The sequence below is a fragment of the Ascaphus truei genome, chromosome 19, assembly GCF_040206685.1.
Source record: "Ascaphus truei isolate aAscTru1 chromosome 19, aAscTru1.hap1, whole genome shotgun sequence".
NCBI lineage: Eukaryota > Metazoa > Chordata > Amphibia > Anura > Ascaphidae > Ascaphus > Ascaphus truei.
In genome coordinates, this window is record NC_134501.1 from 10,320,929 (window position 1) to 10,339,856 (window position 18,928).

Consider the following 18,928-nt stretch of genomic DNA (forward strand, 5'->3'; position numbering starts at 1 on the left):
ATGCCGCTCTGCTTCATCCAGCTTGGCGGCGCGCTGCTTCCGGTGTTGATAAAGTTTTGTTGACGGCCCGCTCCCCTTGCCTCTCCCAAGATGGCGGCGGTGGACGTGGAAGATGAGAGTGTCCTAGCCTCGGTTTTCCGGGAAAGTTTCCCGGAGAACTGGCGGGAGAACCCGGACTTTGCGGCCTACTTGCTGGAGCTGAGCGCGTGCGGGGTGGAGAAGCTGCGGCGGGAGCCCGAGCGCCTGAGGGAAGAGCGGGGGCACATACTGCAGCAGACCCGGGACCTGGCCTTCAGCAACTACAAGACCTTCATCCGTACGGCCGAGTGCACCGAGCAGATCTACCGGGACTTCGGGCAGGTGGAGGGCAGCGTGGCCCAGCTCCTGCATAAGCTGCCTGGCTTCCAGGAGAGCTGCAGGTCCGTGCTGTCACCTCCTGACCCCGCACTGCCCCCCCTAACCTGATCCCACACTGCCCCCCCCCTAACCTGATCCCACACTGCCCCCCCTAACCTGATCCCACACTGCCCCCCCCTAACCTGATCCCACACTGCCCCCCTAACCTGACCCCGCACTGCCCCCTCTAACCTGACCCCGCACTGCCCCCTCTAACCTGACCCCGCACTGCCCCCCCCCTAACCTGACCCCGCACTGCCCCCTCCTAACGACCCCGCACTGTCCCCTCCTAACCTGACCCCGGACTGCCCCCCCTAACCTGACCCCGCACTGACCCCGCACTGCCCCCCCCCAACCTGACCCTGCACTGCCCCCCCCAACCTGACCCCGCACTGCCCCCCAACCTGACACTGCACTGCCCCCCCCCAACCTGACCCTGCACTGCCCCCCCCAACCTGACCCCGCACTGCCCCCCAACCTGACACCGCACTGCCCCCCCAACCTGACACCGCACTGCCCCCCCAACCTGACACCGCACTGCCCCCCCCAACCTGACACCGCACTGCCCCCCCCAACCTGACACCGCACTGCCCCCCCCCAACCTGACACCGCACTGCCCCCCCCCAACCTGACACCGCACTGCCCCCCCCCCAACCTGACACCGCACTGCCCCCCCCAACCTGACACCGCACTGCCCCCCCCAACCTGACACCGCACTGCCCCCCCCAACCTGACACCGCACTGCCCCCCCCAACCTGACACCGCACTGCCCCCCCCAACCTGACACCGCACTGCCCCCCCCCAACCTGACACCGCACTGCCCCCCCCAACCTGACACCGCACTGCCCCCCCCAACCTGACACCGCACTGCCCCCCCCAACCTGACACCGCACTGCCCCCCCCAACCTGACACCGCACTGCCCCCCCCCCAACCTGACACCGCACTGCCCCCCCCAACCTGACACCGCACTGCCCCCCCCAACCTGACACCGCACTGCCCCCCCCAACCTGACACCGCACTGCCCCCCCCAACCTGACACCGCACTGCCCCCCCCAACCTGACACCGCACTGCCCCCCCCAACCTGACACCGCACTGCCCCCCCCAACCTGACACCGCACTGCCCCCCCCAACCTGACACCGCACTGCCCCCCCCAACCTGACACCGCACTGCCCCCCCCAACCTGACACCGCACTGCCCCCCCCAACCTGACACCGCACTGCCCCCCCCAACCTGACACCGCACTGCCCCCCCCAACCTGACACCGCACTGCCCCCCCCAACCTGACACCGCACTGCCCCCCCCAACCTGACACCGCACTGCCCCCCCCAACCTGACACCGCACTGCCCCCCCCAACCTGACACCGCACTGCCCCCCCAACCTGACACCGCATTGCCCCCCCCAACCTGACACCGCACTGCCCCCCCCAACCTGACACCGCACTGCCCCCCCCAACCTGACACCGCACTGCCCCCCCCAACCTGACACCGCACTGCCCCCCCCCCCAACCTGACACCGCACTGCCCCCCCCCCAACCTGACACCGCACTGCCCCCCCCAACCTGACACCGCACTGACCCCCCCCACTAACCTGACCCCCCCCACTAACCTGACCCCCCCATTAACCTGACCCCCCCCCCATTAACCTGAACCCCCCCACTAACCTGACCCCCCCCCACTAACCTGACCCCCCCCACTAACCTGACCCCCCCCTAACATGACCCCCCCGCTATCCTGACCCCCCCCGCTATCCTGACCCCCCCCCGCTATCCTGACCCCCCCTCGCTTTCCTGACCCCCCTCGCTTTCCTGACCCCCTCGCTATCCTGACCCCCCCCGCTATCCTGACCCTCCCCAACCCCCGCTATCCTGACCCTCCCCCCGCTATCCTGACCCTCCCCCCGCTATCCTGACCCTCCCCCCGCTATCCTGACCCTCCCCCCGCTATCCTGACCCTCCCCCCGCTATCCTGACCCTCCCCCCGCTATCCTGACCCTCCCCCCGCTATCCTGACCGCCCCCGCTATCCTGACCGCCCCACCGCTATCCTGACCGCCCCCCCCCACTATCCTGACCGCCCCCCCCACTATCCTGACCTCCCCCCCCCACTATCCTGCCCGCTCCCCACTATCCTGACCGCCCCCCCACTATCCTGACCGCCCCCCCACTATCCTGACCCCCCCCCACTATCCTGACCCCCCCCACTATCCTGACCCCCCCCACTATCCTGACCCCCCCCACTATCCTGACCCCCCCCCCCACTATCCTGACCCCCCCCCACTATCCTGACCCCCCCACCACTATCCTGACCCCCCCACCACTATCCTGACCCCCCCACCACTATCCTGACCCCCCCACCACTATCCTCCCCCCCACCACTATCCTGACCCCCCCACTACTATCCTGACCCCCCCCTAACCCCACCATCCTGCCCCCTACTAACCACTAACTAATCCCCCTCCTGCACTACCCCACATGGACTGTCTGCGTTATCAGATTAAAAATATTATCTCTATACCTGATTGCTACATAATTATACACAGCCAGTGGTCCTTTGTATCAAAATCCAATACCGTATTAACCACTACACCATGCGGGCCCTATTAACCACTACACCATGCGGGCCCTATTAACCACTTCACCATGCGGGCCCCTCTTGGTGGTTGCACCAACATAAATCTTTTATAGTAGCGATGAATCAAGGGATGTCGGTCTAGCAGGAGGGAGCGCGACCCGCTGAGTGTTCTCCCAAGTTAAAGGGGACCTGTCACCTGTTTGTCCTCTCTGCAGGGGCTTTGTGAAACAGGCTGAGGAGATCAGCTCGAGCCGGCGCATGAACACGCTGACGCTGAACCGCCACACCGAGATCCTGGAGATCCTGGAGATCCCGCAGCTAATGGACACATGCGTGAGGAACGGGTACTACGAGGAGGCGCTGGAACTGGCCGCGTACGTGAAACGCATGGAGAAGAAGCATTCGTCCATCCCTGTCATACAGGTGTGTCACCGTCACTGACCGGGAGAAGACACAGCCTGTGTGAGCAGGGAGAGATGGGAGAAAATCCCTCTTCACTGAAGGGGTGGTGAATGCGGGGAACAGCCTCCTTGCAGAAAGCAGCCAGTAAAGGAATTCAGTGGCACTTGGTATAAAAGCAGTTTAGTAAATGTGGGGTCTGAGATGAGTAGGAAATGATCGGTTTGGGTGTGACGGAGGAAGATCCTTCAGCTCTTGTATCACACCTGACTAAGTTTAAATAGCTTGTCAAGAGAAGCCTCACCCCAAAGATGATATATAATATGGATTTCATAGCTTTATACTTAACTGCAGAAAAATGTTACATTGAGCAGGACTGATAATATTTATAGTATTGTACACCACTTATGCAGGCTGTCACAGCGCTAGGTGTCTCTTTTGAGCGCTGGGCGTCTCTCACGCCCCGCCCGCCCCCTCTCTCACGCCCGCCCGTCCCCTCTCACGCCCGCCCGCCCCCTCTCACGCCCCGCCTGCGCCCCCTCTCTCACGCCCCGCCTGCGCCCCCTCTCTCACGCCCCGCCAGCGCCCCCCTCTCACGCCCCGCCAGCGCCCCCTCTCTCGCGCCCCCTCTCTCACGCCCCGCCAGCGCCCCCTCTCTCACGCCCCGCCAGCGCCCCCTCTCTCACGCCCCGCCTGCGCCCCCTCTCTCACACCCCGCCTGCGCCCCCTCTCACACGCCCCGCCTGCGCCCCCTCTCTCACGCCCCGCCTGCGCCCCCTCTCTCACTTCCCACCAGCGCCCCCTCTCTCACGCCCCGCCAGCGCCCCCTCTCTCACGCCCCGCCAGCGCCCCCTCTCTCACGCCCCGCCAGCGCCCCCTCTCTCACGCCCGCCTCCTCTCACGCCCCCTGCCTGCCCCTCCCTCTGACACCCCCTGCCCGCCTCTGTGCTTTCTGCAGGGGATAGTGAACGAAGTGCGCCAGTCTGCACAGCTCATGCTGAGTCAGCTTCTCCAGCAGCTCCGCTGCAGCATCCAGCTCCCCGCCTGCCTGCGGGTCATCGGTTACCTGCGCAGGATGGACGTGTTCACAGAGGCCGAGCTGCGCATCAAGTTCCTGCAGGCCCGGGACGCCTGGCTGCGCTCCCTGCAGACCTCCATCCCCCAGGACGACCCCTACTTCCACCTCACCAAAACCATCGAGAGCTGTCGCGTGCACCTCTTTGACGTTGTCACCCAGTACCGCGCCATCTTCTCAGACGAGGACCCTCTGCTGCTCCCGCCCCCACCCGCGGGGGCACTGCCCGTGAGCGAAGGCGCCATATTCCATGGCTGGGTGCTGCAGAAAGTGAGCGAGTTCCTGCAGGTGCTGGACAGCGACCTCCAGAGAGGGGTAGGTGGCCGCCTGGATTCTCTCCTGGGCCAGTGCATGTATTTTGGACTCTCCTTCAGCCGCGTGGGCGCAGACTTCCGCGGCCAGCTGGCGCCCATCTTCCAGCGCGTGGCGGCTGAGACTTTTGCCCGGGCGGCACACGAGGCCTTGGAGAGGTTCCAGGAGGAGATGAACATGTACACGTTGATCTCGCCCCCAGCAGTCCTGGGTGGCACAATCCCCCCTGCCTCGCTGCCCCCCACCCAGCCGGGGACCCTGCAGCCCCCCATGGTGCTCCTGGACTTCCCCCCGCTCGCCTGTTTCCTCAACAACATCCTGGTAGCATTTAACGACTTGCGTCTCTGCTGCCCCGTGGCGCTGACTCAGGAGGTGACCGCGACCCTGCAGGACGCGCTGGAGAAGGTATACTGCTCTGGGGTCACGTGGCCTGTCCTGTGTTGTATGTTTTTACTTCCATAGCACCAACCAAATACACGCAACAAACCATTAGAACACAGGATGGTGGTGTATGTATTAGAGGGGGGAGGGCGCGTGGGAGAGGGGAGGGCGCGTGGGAGAGGGGAGGGCGCGTGGGAGAGGGGAGGGCGCGTGGGAGAGGGGAGGGCGCGTGGGAGAGGGGAGGGCGCGTGGGAGAGGGGAGGGCGCGTGGGAGAGGGGAGGGCGCGTGGGAGCAGAACAAGACTCCAGGGTAACTTTTCTGCTCTGAGTGGAGTGTTGGGAACTAGAATGAACAGCTCCACATTCCACCAGGTTAATTGGCGGATTTCGGGTGTTTGGGGTAACCATAACATTCCCACATCACATGGGAAGGTGTGTGTGTTCACATGGGAAGCAGTGTGTGTGTGTGTGTGTGTGTTCACATGGGAAGCAGTGTGTGTGTGTGTGTGTGTGTGTGTGATCACATGGGTAGCAGTGTGTGTGTGTGTGAGATATCACATGGGAAGCAGTGTGTGTGTGTGTGAGATATCACATGGGAAGCAGTGTGTGTGTGTGTGTGTGTGTGTGTGTGTTCACATGGGAAGCAGTGTGTGTGTGTGTTCACATGGGAAGCAGTGTGTGTGTGTGTTCACATGGGAAGCTGTGTGTGTGTGTTCACATGGGAAGCAGTGTGTGTGTGTTCACATGGGAAGCAGTGTGTGTGTGTGTGTGTATGTGTGTGTTCACATGGGAAGCAGTGTGTGTGTGTGATCACATGGGAAGCAGTGTGTGTGATCACATGGGAAGCAGTGTGTGTGTGTGTGTGTGTGTGTGTGTGTGTGTGTGTGTGTGATATCACATGGGAAGCACAGTGTGTGTGTGTGTGTGTGTTCACATGGGAAGCAGTGTGTGTGTGTGTGTGTTCACATGGGAAGCAGTGTGTGTGTGTGTGCTCACATGGGAAGCAGTGTGTGTGTGTGTGTGTTCACATGGGAAGCAGTGTGTGTGTGTGTGTGTGTGTTCACATGGGAAGCAGTGTGTGTGTGTGTGTGTTCACATGGGAAGCAGTGTGTGTGTGTGTGTTCACATGGGAAGCAGTGTGTGTGTGTGTGTGTGTGTTCACATGGGAAGCAGTGTGTGTGTGTGTGTGTGTGTTCACATGGGAAGCAGTGTGTGTGTGTGTGTGTGTTCACATGGGAAGCAGTGTGTGTGTTCACATGGGAAGCAGTGTGTGTGTGTGTGTGTTCACATGGGAAGCAGTGTGTGTGTGTGTGTGTGTGTGTGTGTGTGTTCACATGGGAAGCAGTGTGTGTGTGTGTGTGTGTGTGTGTTCACATGGGAAGCAGTGTGTGTGTGTGTTCACATGGGAAGCAGTGTGTGTGTGTGTGTGTGTTCACATGGGAAGCAGTGTGTGTGTGTGTGTGTGTGTGTGTGTGTGTGTGTGTGTGTGTGCGTGTGTGCGTGTGTGTGTTCACATGGGAAGCAGTGTGTGTGTGTGTTCACATGGGAAGCAGTGTGTGTGTGTGATCACATGGGAAGCATTGTGTGTGTGATCACATGGGAAGGTGTGTGTGTGTGTGTGTGTGTATACACATGTTGATGGATGTTCCATGCTCTGTGTATGTAAACCTGTCTCCTGCTTCTACCGCTCTCTCTACTCTCAGATTGTCAGAACCATCCTGTCCTTTCACCGTGCGGAGGATGCAGCGTTCAGCGCCCCGGAGCGTGAGCTCTTTGTCCAGTTCTGCACTGTGTTCCTGGAGGATCTGACCCCGTATCTGAACCGCTGCCTGCAGGTCCTATTCCCGCCCGCGCAGAGAGCCCAGCTCCTCGGTACGAGTTCTGTAGAGATCCCCTGGGTACAGGGAGCAGTCAAAGCAAGCTGGTCTTCAGTGTGGGAGAATCTAGTGTGAAGTACAGAGTAGCAGAAACTAACATGATATTGGGAGTGATTTGTGACTGAACATTTGACTGCGTGTAGCGCTGAGCGCAGTGTCCGCCATTCTCATAAGTGGCTCACAGCCTTTTAACCCTGTTTATTAACAGCCAGACCAGGTGTGCATTCCCCTACCTGCTTATGCTCCAAGTCTTGCTGGCAGGGAAGAGGTTAAATACTTTGATCACTGTGCGTGCTGCTCTGTTCTTGCTCCATAGTTAAGTTACATAGTTACATAGTAGATGAGGTTGAAAAAAGACTTCCGTCCATCAAGTTCAACCTGTGCTAAATTTAGACAACAGATACTTTATTCTATATCTATACTTATTGATCCAGAGGAAGGCAAACAAAAAAACCCCATTAAGGGGAAACTTTAATTCCTTCCTGACTCCAAGAATTGGCAATCGGACTAATCCCTGGATCAACATCCTTCCCATGTATACTTATTTGGTATATCCCTGTATACCTTTCCCATCTAAAAAGATGTCCAACCTTTTTTTGAACAAATCTATTGTATCTGCCATCACAGTCTCCATGTGTAATGAATTCCACATTTTAACTGCCCTTACTGTAAAGAACCCTTTCCTTTGTTGCTGGTGAAATTTCCTTTCCTCCAACCTTAAGGGATGGCCCCGAGTCCTTTGTACTGCCCGTGGGATGAATAGTTCTTTTGAAAGCTCCCTGTACTGTCCCCGAATATATTTGTATAGTTATCATATCCCCTCTTATACGCCTCTTTTCTAATGTAAATAAATCTAATTTAGCTAGCCTCTCCTCATAAGTTAGAATGTCCATCCCCTTTCTCTGCACTCTCTCTAGTTCCATAATGTCTTTTCTTAGGATTGGTGCCCAAAATTGTACTCTATATTCAAGGTGTGGTCTTACTAATGCTTTGTAAAGGGGCATAATTATGTTTACTTCCCTTCCATCCATTGCCCGTTTGATGCAAGATAAGATCTTGTTTGCCTTTGCAGCTACTGCATGACATTGGGCACTATTGCTAAGCCTGCTGTCTACAAGCACTCCTAAATCCTTCTCCATCAAGGATTCCCCCAATATATCTCCATTTAATTTGTAAGTCGCCTTTTTATTCTTGTATCCCAAATGCATAACCTTACATTTATCTGTATTAAACCTCATTTGCCATTTACCTGCCCACGTTTCCAGTCTCTCCAAGTCCTTCTGAAAAGAAATGACATCCTGCTCTGATTCTATTACCTTACACAATTTAGTATCATCAGCAAAGATGGAGACTTTGCTCTCGATCCCAACCTCAAGGTCATTAATAAACAAGTTAAAAGCAGGGGTCCCAGTACCGATCCCTGAGGTACTGCACTCACGACTTTAGCCCAACCTGAAAAAGTTCCATTTATGACAACCCTCTGTTGTCTGTCCTTTAACCAGTTTTCAATCCAGGTGCATATATTATTACGGAGTCCAACTTTCTTTATTTTGTACACCAACCTCTTGTGTGAAACCGTAACAAAAGCCTTTGCAAAATCTAAGTAGACCACATCAACTGCATTACCCTGGTCTAGATTCCTACTTACCTCCCCAAAGAAACAAATAAGGTTAGTTTGGCAAGATCTATCCTTCATAAATCCATGCTGACTATTACTAATAATTGTATTTTCCATTAGGTATTCCTGAATATTATCCCGTATTAAACCTTCAAGTAGTTTCCCTACTATTGAAGTCAGGCTTACAGGTCTGTAATTCCCCGGTTGTGATCTAGCTCCCTTTTTAAATATAGGCACCACATCTGGTTTACGCCAATCTTGTGGTACTGAGCCTGTGGAAATGGAGTCCTTGAATATTAAATATAATGGTTTTGCTATTACTAAGCTTAACTCCTTGAGAACTCTTGGATGTATGCCATCGGGGCCAGGTGCCTTATTAACTTTAATTTTTTCAAGTCGCTTATGAACTTCTTCCTCAGTTAACCAATTGTTCATTCATATGGAGGTTGTGGCTTCCTGCTGTGGCACTACTATTGAACTTGATTCTTCCCTGGTAAACACAGTGTTTAATACCTCAGCTTTTTCCTTATCTCCAATAATAATCTGCCTACCCATCTCACACCGAAAGGGTCCTATATTTTCTTTTCTCTTTTTTTTATTATTAAGGTACGTAAAGATTTTTTTAGGGTTGACCTTACTTTCTATTGCAATCCTTTTTTCATTATCCATTTTTGCTAATTTGATTGCCCTTTTGCAATTTTTGTTACATTCCTTATAATTCTGATACGATGTCTCTGTCCCTTCTGACTTAAAGAATCTAAACGCCTTCCTCTTCTTGTCCATTTCCTCCCCATCCTGTTTATTTAGCCACATTGGTTTTGACTTATTTCTTTTATACTTATTACCCAAGGGTATACACTGATAAGTGTGCTTTTCTAACAATGTTTTAAAGACTGCCCATTTAACTTCTACATTTTTCCCTGCAAAAACATCATCCCATTGTATTACTACTAGATTAGACCTCAGTTTATTAAAATCTGCCTTTCCAAAGTTGAAGTCTTTGTTGAACCCAAGTAATCTGTTTTTTGATAATTTATTTCAAACGAGACCATGTTATGATCACTGTTACCCAAATGTTCCAGGACTTGAATATTTGTTATTACTTCTACATTGTTTGATATGACCAAATCCAGAACTGCCCCTCTCCTGGTTGGTTTCTCAATAATTTGGGTCATATAATTGTCTTTAAGCACCCCCAAAAACCTGTTCCCTTTTGTTGTAATGCTAATCTCATTGTCCCAGTCTATCTGGATAATTAAAATCCCCCATTATGCAAACATGACCCAGTTTTGATGCCTTCTCCATTTGCAAAAGTATTTTAGCTTCCTCAATCTCATAGAGATTTGGTGGTTTATAGCATATTCCCACAAACATTTTCTTTCTACTTTTACCTCCACTGCTAATTTCTGTCCACAAAGTCTCTACATTTTCATCATTCCCTTCATAGACATCATCCCTTTGATAGGTTTTAGATCCGATTTAACATATAAACATACTCCACCTCCCCTTCTATTTGTTCGATCCTTCTGAAAAAGAGAATAACCCTCTAAATTAACTGTCCAGTCATGAGTTTCGTCCCACCATGTTTCAGTAATGCCTATGATATCATACTGCTCCCTTGCAGCTATTAATTCAAGCTCCCCCATTTTATCTGTCAGGCTTCTTGCATTAGCAAGCATGCATTTCAGTTTTTTTTCAGCCTATACTATTATCTTATCTGCTCCTTCCTTTCTGCGCCCACTTTGTTTAGTCTTTAGAAGTTTTCTAGTATTCTCTGTATTTACTATGGGTGTCTCACTGCTTGTCAAACTTGCACTTGCCCCCATTCTACCTCCATACCACCTTGTATCCTCCTCTATTACATTTAGTTCATTATCTGTTTCATTCCCCTCCCCCCTCCATCCTAGTTTAAAATCTCCTCCAACCTTTTTAGCATTCTCCCCCCTATAACAGAAGATCCCTCTTCATTGAGGTGCAATCCGTCCCTAGAATATAGATGGCACCTCTCAGAAAAGGAGTCCCAGTGCTCTAAAAACCCAAACCCCTCCTTTCTACACCACTTTCTTAGCCATGCATTAACCTCCCTGATCTCTGACTGTCTCCCTGCGGTAGCGCATGGCACTGGTAGTATTTCTGAAAATACTACCTTGGAGGTCCTTGCCTTAAGCTTTTGGCCTAGATCCCTGTAATCATTTTTTAGGACCCTCCATCTTTCTCTAACTTTGTCATTGGTGCCAACGTGTACCAAGACCGCCGGGTCAATCCCAGCCCCCCCCCCTCCCCCCCCAACAATCTGTCTACCCGATCCGCAATGTGCCGAACCCGAGCACCCGGGAGACAACAAACTGTTCGGTTCATGCGGTCCTGGTAACAGATTGCCCTATCTACCTTCCTAATAATGGAGTCCCCTACCACTACAATCTTTCTTGGTATCTGAGCATCCTGAGTCCCTTCTGTGCTGGAGGAACTATTCCCCTGGCTGCTAGAGGAATTAGTCTCCCCCAGCTTTGCCATTTCTGCCCCAACATTCCCAATATCTTCACTCAACATGACAAATCTATTGGGATGTGTCAGCTCAGAAACGACCTGCCTCTCCCTATTGCCCCTGCTTCCCCTTCTGTCACCCAGCTACCTACCTGCTCCTCACTAACAGCAACCAAGCTACCTACCTGCTCCTCACTAACAGCGCCACCATCTGCACCACTAGTCGAAGCAAGGGCCTGCTCAGTGAGCTCTAATTCCCTTTCAAGATTGCCAATGTCCATCAATATTGCAAGTTGCCTCTTAAGATCAGCAATCTCTGACTCTAAAGAGACCACCCGCTCACACTTCACAGCGGTATGCTCCTTGGAACAGCTGCTCCAAGTGCACATACATGTGGCAAGATGTGCATTGAGTGGCATTTTCAATCCTGCTCATTCTAGCAACTATGAAGTTTAGAAGTACTAACAGTAACTGTACTTCAATAACTATACCTTGTTTAACCGCATCCTTGTTCAAACTGCTTCTGGTTCTAATTGCACACACTTTAACCAACCAGCACTTCAATGAACCACACATATCAGTCCTGTCTCCTCCCTTCTGTTATGCGTGTTTATATCAAGTCTCTCACTGTCCCCTGCTCATTACTTGTCCCTTGGTCCCCTCAGGGGTCACCGCCACACAGCTGTCCCGTTACGGCAGCCTGGGCTCCATCGATGTGACCGTGCTGCAGGAGGCCCTGGAGGGGATATTACCGCAGAAGGAACCTGTGCTGCTGAGCACCCAGGAGAGAGACTCGGCAGTCACTGTGCAAGACGGCTCTGTGTCAGAGAGACCCCCACATTGGCATGCTGAGAGTGCAGAGAGACAGCAGGAGAGGGACTCGGCAGTCAGTGTGCAGAACGGCTCGGTGTCCGAGAGACCCCCGCATCGACACGCCGAGAGCACGGAGAGAGACTCGGCAGTCGGTGCGCAGGACGGGTCTGTGTCCGAGAGACCCCCACATCGAGACGGCGAGGCCACGGAGAGACAGCACGAGAGAGAGTCGGCAGTCGGTGTGCAGGACAGATCTGTGCCGGAGACCCTTCCGACACACTGACGTCACGGAGAGACAGCAGGAGAGAGACTTGACAGTCAGTGTGCAGCACGGCTCTGTGTCTGAGAGACCCCCGCTGGCATAAGGAGAGACAAATTAACCCCACGAGATATGGTCAGAACTCCCATGGGCCGTAAAAGAGCAAAACGTGTTTTTTAATTTGTTTTTTTTATATAAATGTTTTTGATATATAGTTGGGGGCCTGTGGAGCTGAGCCCCATTAATTTCAGCACCGGGGACCTGCCGCTCCCGAGATACTTATCTCTTTGGGGGTGCTGGTAGCGGGGTTGCTGGTTTAAAGGCTATGGTCACGCGGGCCAATCGGAAGCTGCAAGGGATGACATCATGGATTCCTATTGGCCTGTGGGACATTTAAGCTGCCATTCCTATAGCCCCGCCCAGCCGGAGCTGCTACCGGCCCCCCTCCCAAGGTAAATATTTTGGGATGCAGGGGGTCCCCAGAGCTGAAATAGACGAGGTCCAGCTCCAGAGACCCCCAGCTTCAATCCTATAACTAAGGAAAGCTGGATTACTGCTCTGAAGTAAAACAATGTTTATTAGAATCAACCTCCTGCCACCTTCACAGGATTGTTGATTAAGGATCGTGTTTGTGAGAAATGTTGATTGTAATGAACACTGTGATCTAAAGATCCATGAGAATGTGCCGGGGTTATCTCCTGTGGATCTCGGCATGACCTTGCACGAGTGAGTGCTCCTGGATTGTGTACACGTGGAGCGGCTGCAAATATTTCAGCCCACTCCTTCCCCACGTTACACTCCTTTCTCTTCCCCCAACCCCCCCTTCACCCTGTCTCGCACCTCTCCCCTTCCCCCCAACCTCTCGCACCTCTCCCCTCCCCCCCACGTCTCGTACCTCTCCCCCCCACGTCTTGCACCTCTCGCCCCCCACGTCTTGCACCTCTCCACCCCACATCCCGTCCCCCCCTACGTCCTGCTCTTTTTCTTTCCCCCCCCCCACGTATTTTTCTTTCACTCCCCCAACTTGTTCTTCCTCCCCCCACATCCTGCTCCTCTCTCCCCCCCCAGACCCGCTCCTCCGTAAGATCTGTCTCATACATTTGACCTTTTTTTGAGGGGTCAAATCCAGTTTTTGGGGTCTCATTACCGACCGTAAATGAATCTCACAGACTTCGCAGAAAATCACCCAATCCGTCTTCCCGTCTCCTTGTCTTGTGTCTGAGACTCACACCGAGGACAAGGAGTGTGACGTTTCCTTTTTATACAGAGCCACCATCCCATTCCTGTACAGGCGTGTGTCACCCGTGCAACACACCCTGACTGGGTGGAAATATCCAGGGATCAAAGGAGATTTCTGGTGGGGCTTTTGAGGGTTAATGACATGAAAATGGTATCGGAGTTGTACTAAAAGTTGCACTTTTTATGGACTGTGCACAATATGTGGCGTGTGTAATATGCAGAGCAGTGAGTTACTGAGCTGCCCAGTACTGAATGCCTGTGTCCATGCGTGTGTCTGTATGTGTCGCTGTCTTTGTGTGTATTCCCATGCGTGTAACTGTCTCTCTGTATGTCCCCTGCTCCCAGGGGTGCTGGCTTTGTCTCTGGTTATGTCCGTTTTCTGTCTGCTTTTCTCTGATTTGAGTTTGGTCTGGGGAATCACTTTTTTTTTTAACCCCTTTGTCTCCGTAGTGCTGCGTTGCTTCATGCACAGCGTGGCCAGACAATACTTTGCTTGGTCCCAGCAGGCAGGTGGTCCCCATGTGAACAATGATGTAAATATAATAATTTAATAAAGTTCTATGAGGATACCTGTGTGACTGCTGCTTTCATGCACTAACAACCAGCAGACACACGGGGGCGCTGCTGGGACATAGAAACTACAACCCCCAGCATGCTTCACTGTGTGATGACGCACTATCTACGCGTCAAAGCCCATGCAGTCTCGGCTCCTGGTGAGTAATTCCTGGGTCGGGTTCACTTTTTTGGGGCATAATCTGCCCCGGGGGAGAGGGGATTAAACAGGCGCTGTGCACAGGGGGGTACAGTAATATGTTCAAGGTCATATAGGGCAGGGACTCGGGCTCCCACTTAAGAGAGCAGCGAAGGGGACGTCATATACCTATCTATGACAGATTAAGGGTTAACAGAATATGTGCTTCTCCATGGCAGTGAAAGGGTTATATTAGCAACGCTCTGATTCCCTGGCAGGGAAAGGGTTGATTAAACTATTCCTGGCATTAAAGGGGTTAACAGTAATGCCAGAGAGGCTTGGATGAAAGTAATACTGTGCAGGTCTCTGGCAGTAAAGGGTTAAATGCAGTGGTCGCTGTGTGATGTTATTAGGCTTCGCTTATAGTGTCGGCGACGGTGACGTCAAGCTGCGGTCGCTGGAAAAATCAAATAGAGATGATCGCGACCAAGCCGTCACTCCGTTGCGTCGCGCTTACTATAAGCACACGCGACGGCAGCAAAGCATTTGTTTTGATGCAGCGTCACTGTCACCGGCACTATAAGCGCAGCCTTAGGGGAGTACACAGTAACGCTGCTTTTTACTGAAACGTATAGTTCCTCTTTCTGTTTAAAGGGAAATGTATTTCTTTTAGGAATATTCTCTACTTTCTAAGCATAAATATTGTATCCATCCCTATAATATGAAATAACAACGTGTCCATTCCCCTCTCCCTGCTTTATCTGGCAATGATTTCCTCCCAGATTAGCAGACGGTGCTGGTTAGGGTTCGGCCGGCGGCGTATCAGAGTATGGAAGGATTAGACTGATTAAATCCTTTATCTATCTTGCTCTGCTGGGTATACAGCTGCCCCCCCCACCCCCCACCATTAAATACATTAGGAATGTCTGGTACTTTACCACTATTTGTATTAAATCGGTGCGACCACTACAGGCACCTATCTGTGATTGTGGTTAACAGAGAGATGTCCTGCAGTGAAGGGGTTACATAGTTACATAGTAGATGAGGTTGAAAAAAGACATACGTCCATCAAGTTCAACCTATGCTAAATTTAGACGACAGATACTTTATCCTATATTTGTACTCACAGTATAGTAGATTGACCCAGAGGAAGGCAAACAAAAACATTATCCAATGATATCTCATAAGGGGAAAAATAAATTCCTTCCTGACGCCAAATATTGATAATCAGATTACTCCCGGGATCAACATCCTTCCCGTATTTACTTATTTGGTGTATCCCTGTATACCTTTCCTTTCTAAAAAGATGTCCAACCTTTTTTTTTATTTTAAGATATCTATTGTATCTGCCATCACAGTCTCCATGGGTAATGAATTCCACACTGTAACTGCCCTTACTGTAAAGAACCCTTTCCTTTGTTGCTGGCGAAATCTCCTTTCCCCCAACCTTAAGGGATGGCCCCTGGGTCCTTTGTACTGTCCTTGGGATAAATAGTTCTTTTGAAAGCTCCTTGAATTGTCCCAGAATATATCTGATATATAGTTATCATATCCCCTTAGATGCCTCTTTAAACACATCTAGTTTAGCCTCTCCTCATATATGAGATTATACATCCCCTTTATTAATTTGGTGGCTCTTCGGGTTAATGTATCGCAGACTTCTGGCAATGAAAGAGTTAATGGTGCATCTCCTCTCCGTAGGTCCGGTCAGCTCTCCGATGTCGGTGCCCAGAGTAGGCCGGGCACTGAGCCTCCTGCTGTCCCGCTGCTGGCATGCAGGGGTCCTTTGTACCCCCCTCTCATGCTCCCACCGCCTCTCCTCCTGGACGGGAGGGAAAACACGCAGTTACTGGCGGTACCTGCAGAGGCGAGTGCTGGGCTCACCGTCCCCTCCGTACCAGCGTGTGACCCAGACAGGAGACCCCGTGCTGCGATGCCAGGCCGCCCGCCTCACCCCGGATCAGGTCTCGCACCCAGACACTGCGGCCGTACTGGAGCGAATGGTGCGTGTCCTGCGGGCGGGTGGCTGCGTGGGGCTCAGTGCTCCGCAGCTGGGGGTGCCTCTGTGCATCCTGGCCGTGGAGCTCCCGGAGCAGCTGTGCCAGGCAGTGCCCCCTGAGGTGCGTGCGGCTCGTGAGATGACCCCCTTCCCACTCCAGGTCTTCATCAACCCCGAGATGCGGGTCTTGGACTCTAGAACCGTCAGCTTCCCAGAGGGTTGCAGCAGTGTCCAGGGGTTCTCTGCCGTGGTGCCGCGGTACCGCGCCGTGGAGATATCGGGTGAGTGTATACAGCACAGAGACGTGTGGTAAATCAAGAGATAACACAAAGGTAAACGGGGGATCCCTGAGCCGAAGAGCTTAGGATCTAATACGCAGGTTGGAAGAGCGACACGTGAATCCCCACAACCTCAAATTGGAGCAGAGCGTTTTACAGAAAATAAGGTGAAGTCTCATCAGACAAGCTGAGGATAAGATCGCTTATCTGATAAGTCTCTTTGAACTCTGCATGGAAAACATCTCTGTGCTGCTAGGTGGAGCAAGTGAGAATAAAAAGCAGGGGCTGCCATGTGAACACTTTACTGCAGGCTTCGGGCCTTCAAAAACAAATGCAGAATAAGGTAATCTGTTATACAGCGTTCTGGGGAGAAAATGCTCAGTTTTAGGGTAGTTTTGTGATGAATTCCCCTAGCTGTTCAATCTGTACACTGACCATGCATAATTATGTTACTGTCTGTGTGTACCCGTGTTGTACTGTATACAGCTTCCATGTGTGCGTATACACTGTTATATGTAAGAATCTGTCTGTCTGTCTCCGTATACAGTGATTATCTATCTATCTATCTATCTATCAATGTAACAGTGTCAGAATATACTCTGCATTAAAGCTGTTACCTCGTCTCTCTAAGTTACTCATGCAAGGGGACAGGTATATCAGTTCCCCTGTCCTACTCGCTGTCTCCCCCTCCCTGAATCTGTGTCTCTTGTTAACCCGTTAGGTCTGAACGCACAGGGAGAGCCATGTTGCTGGCAGGCGCAGGGCTGGGCCGCCCGAATCCTCCAGCATGAGATGGACCACCTGCACGGGGTTCTGTACATCGATAGGATGGATCCTCGAACCTTCGTCAACGTCAACTGGATGGAGGTGAACGACTGAAGCGGCCGGTGTCTGCACATCCGGCTCTGTCCTATAGGAAAGGGTTAATGTCCTGCGGGCAGCACACCGTTCCTTTGTAACAACCAACACCAGGGGTCTCCAACTCAGTCTTCAGGGCTAGCAACAGGCCAGCTTTTATGGATATCCCTGCTTCAGCGCAGCCAGGTCCATAAAACCTGGCCTGTTGGTGGCCCCTGAGGACTGAGTTTGAGACCCCTCACCTACACTATACGCAGGAGGCGAGCGCGATTCTGAGCCTGCATGATGGTGTGATTAACCCTGTAGGTTCTTCTCGGGGTAATCCGCTCCTTAGAAAGATTTCATCGCTCATAAAGTAAGTTTTACTTATTAGTATCATGTTAATAATGCGGGGGTCCCAGTTACTTCAGGGGACCGGACTGATGGATCAGAATTCCTACACACAGAATGGACACAAAGCCACCTCTAGTTCTGAGGACTGACAGTCTGATCAGCAGAAGACATTACATGCAGCTTGTACAAAACCCCACAGATTTTGTTGACCATAAAAATGTTAGAAATGTAAACAATTAATAAAAATTAAAAAAACTTGTACTTTTGTCTGATTTTGTGTTTCTGTATCAATCCCTTTAACCAGCTGAAGAAGCCACTTCACTTGTGTCGTTTTCACGCTAGGAGGCACCGACCCTGTGATGGGCAAGCGAGAGATTCCTTCGTGGGTGTGACACAAAGCTCAGATTGGTGGCACACAGCGCTGGGAGAGGGACACACGATGTCACATCTGTGAAGGGGTCTCCTGCCTTCACGGGCGGGTGAATATTTTGCACTGTGGTGTTGGTACATCAGAGAAGGAATTAAAAGGGTAGCACAACCTATGAGGTGCTTATCTACCACGTCTCCAGGAGCTGGACATTGGATCTGACCTCTGCAAACTGCGATCTCGCTCTTTGCACCAATTATTTTTGCTGCATCTAACATAAGAAATGTCCAGTGGGGGGGCAGAGTGGGAAAGGTCTCTGCCTGGGGGGGGAGTCTCCATGTGGGGGCCGACAATTCAGATCTCGCAGAATAAAGGGAGCAAGGTCATACAGGATATCATCACAATATGTACTGCTGCTCACGCATGTGACAAATGGGGCTAGGAGGCGGATATATACAAATATATTTGGGGACAGTACAAGGAGCTTTCAAAATAACTATTCATCCCACGGGCAGTACAAAGGGCTCGGGGGCATCCCTTTAGGTTAGAGGAAAGGAGATTTCACCAGCAACAAAGGAAAGGGTTCTTTACAGTAAGGGCAGTTACAGTGTGGAATTCATTACCCATGGAGACTGTGATGGCAGATACAATAGATATCTTCAAAAAAAGGTTGGACATCTTTTTAGAAAGGAAAGGTATACAGGGATATACCAAATAAGTATACATGGGAAGGATGTTGATCCAGGGAGAAATCTGATGGCCAATATTTGGAGACAGGAAGGAATTTATTTTTCCCCTTATGAGAGATCATTGGATGATATGTCACTGGGGTTTTTTGTTTGCCTTCCTCTGGATCAATATACTGTAACTACAGATATAGGATAAAGTATCTGCCGTCTAAATGTAGCATAGGTTGAATGCGAGGGACATGTCTTTTTATCAATCTCATCTACATGCTGAAGGAGCGGCCGAGTGA

General features: G+C 52.0%; 1 protein-coding gene across 3 annotated transcripts; it reads left to right on the plus strand.

Moving 5' to 3' along the window:
- Positions 1-53: 53 nt before the first annotated feature.
- Positions 54-17,850, plus strand: COG8 (component of oligomeric golgi complex 8). Of its 3 annotated transcripts, none has more exons than XM_075576485.1 (5): positions 54-419; positions 3,185-3,392; positions 4,327-5,160; positions 6,840-7,008; positions 17,116-17,850. In XM_075576485.1, the coding sequence occupies exons 1-5, from the start codon at positions 91-93 to the stop codon at positions 17,271-17,273; spliced, it is 1,698 nt and encodes a 565-aa protein (XP_075432600.1). In that variant the 5' UTR covers positions 54-90; the 3' UTR covers positions 17,274-17,850. The 3 variants fall into 3 exon arrangements, with proteins under 3 accessions (XP_075432600.1, XP_075432598.1, XP_075432599.1); XM_075576483.1 differs by lacking the exon at positions 17,116-17,850 and adding an exon at positions 11,781-13,993 and having other exon boundaries at positions 55-419; XM_075576484.1 differs by lacking the exons at positions 54-419; positions 3,185-3,392; positions 4,327-5,160; positions 6,840-7,008 and adding exons at positions 12,214-14,139; positions 15,819-16,397.
- The last annotated feature ends 1,078 nt before the right edge of the window (positions 17,851-18,928 follow it).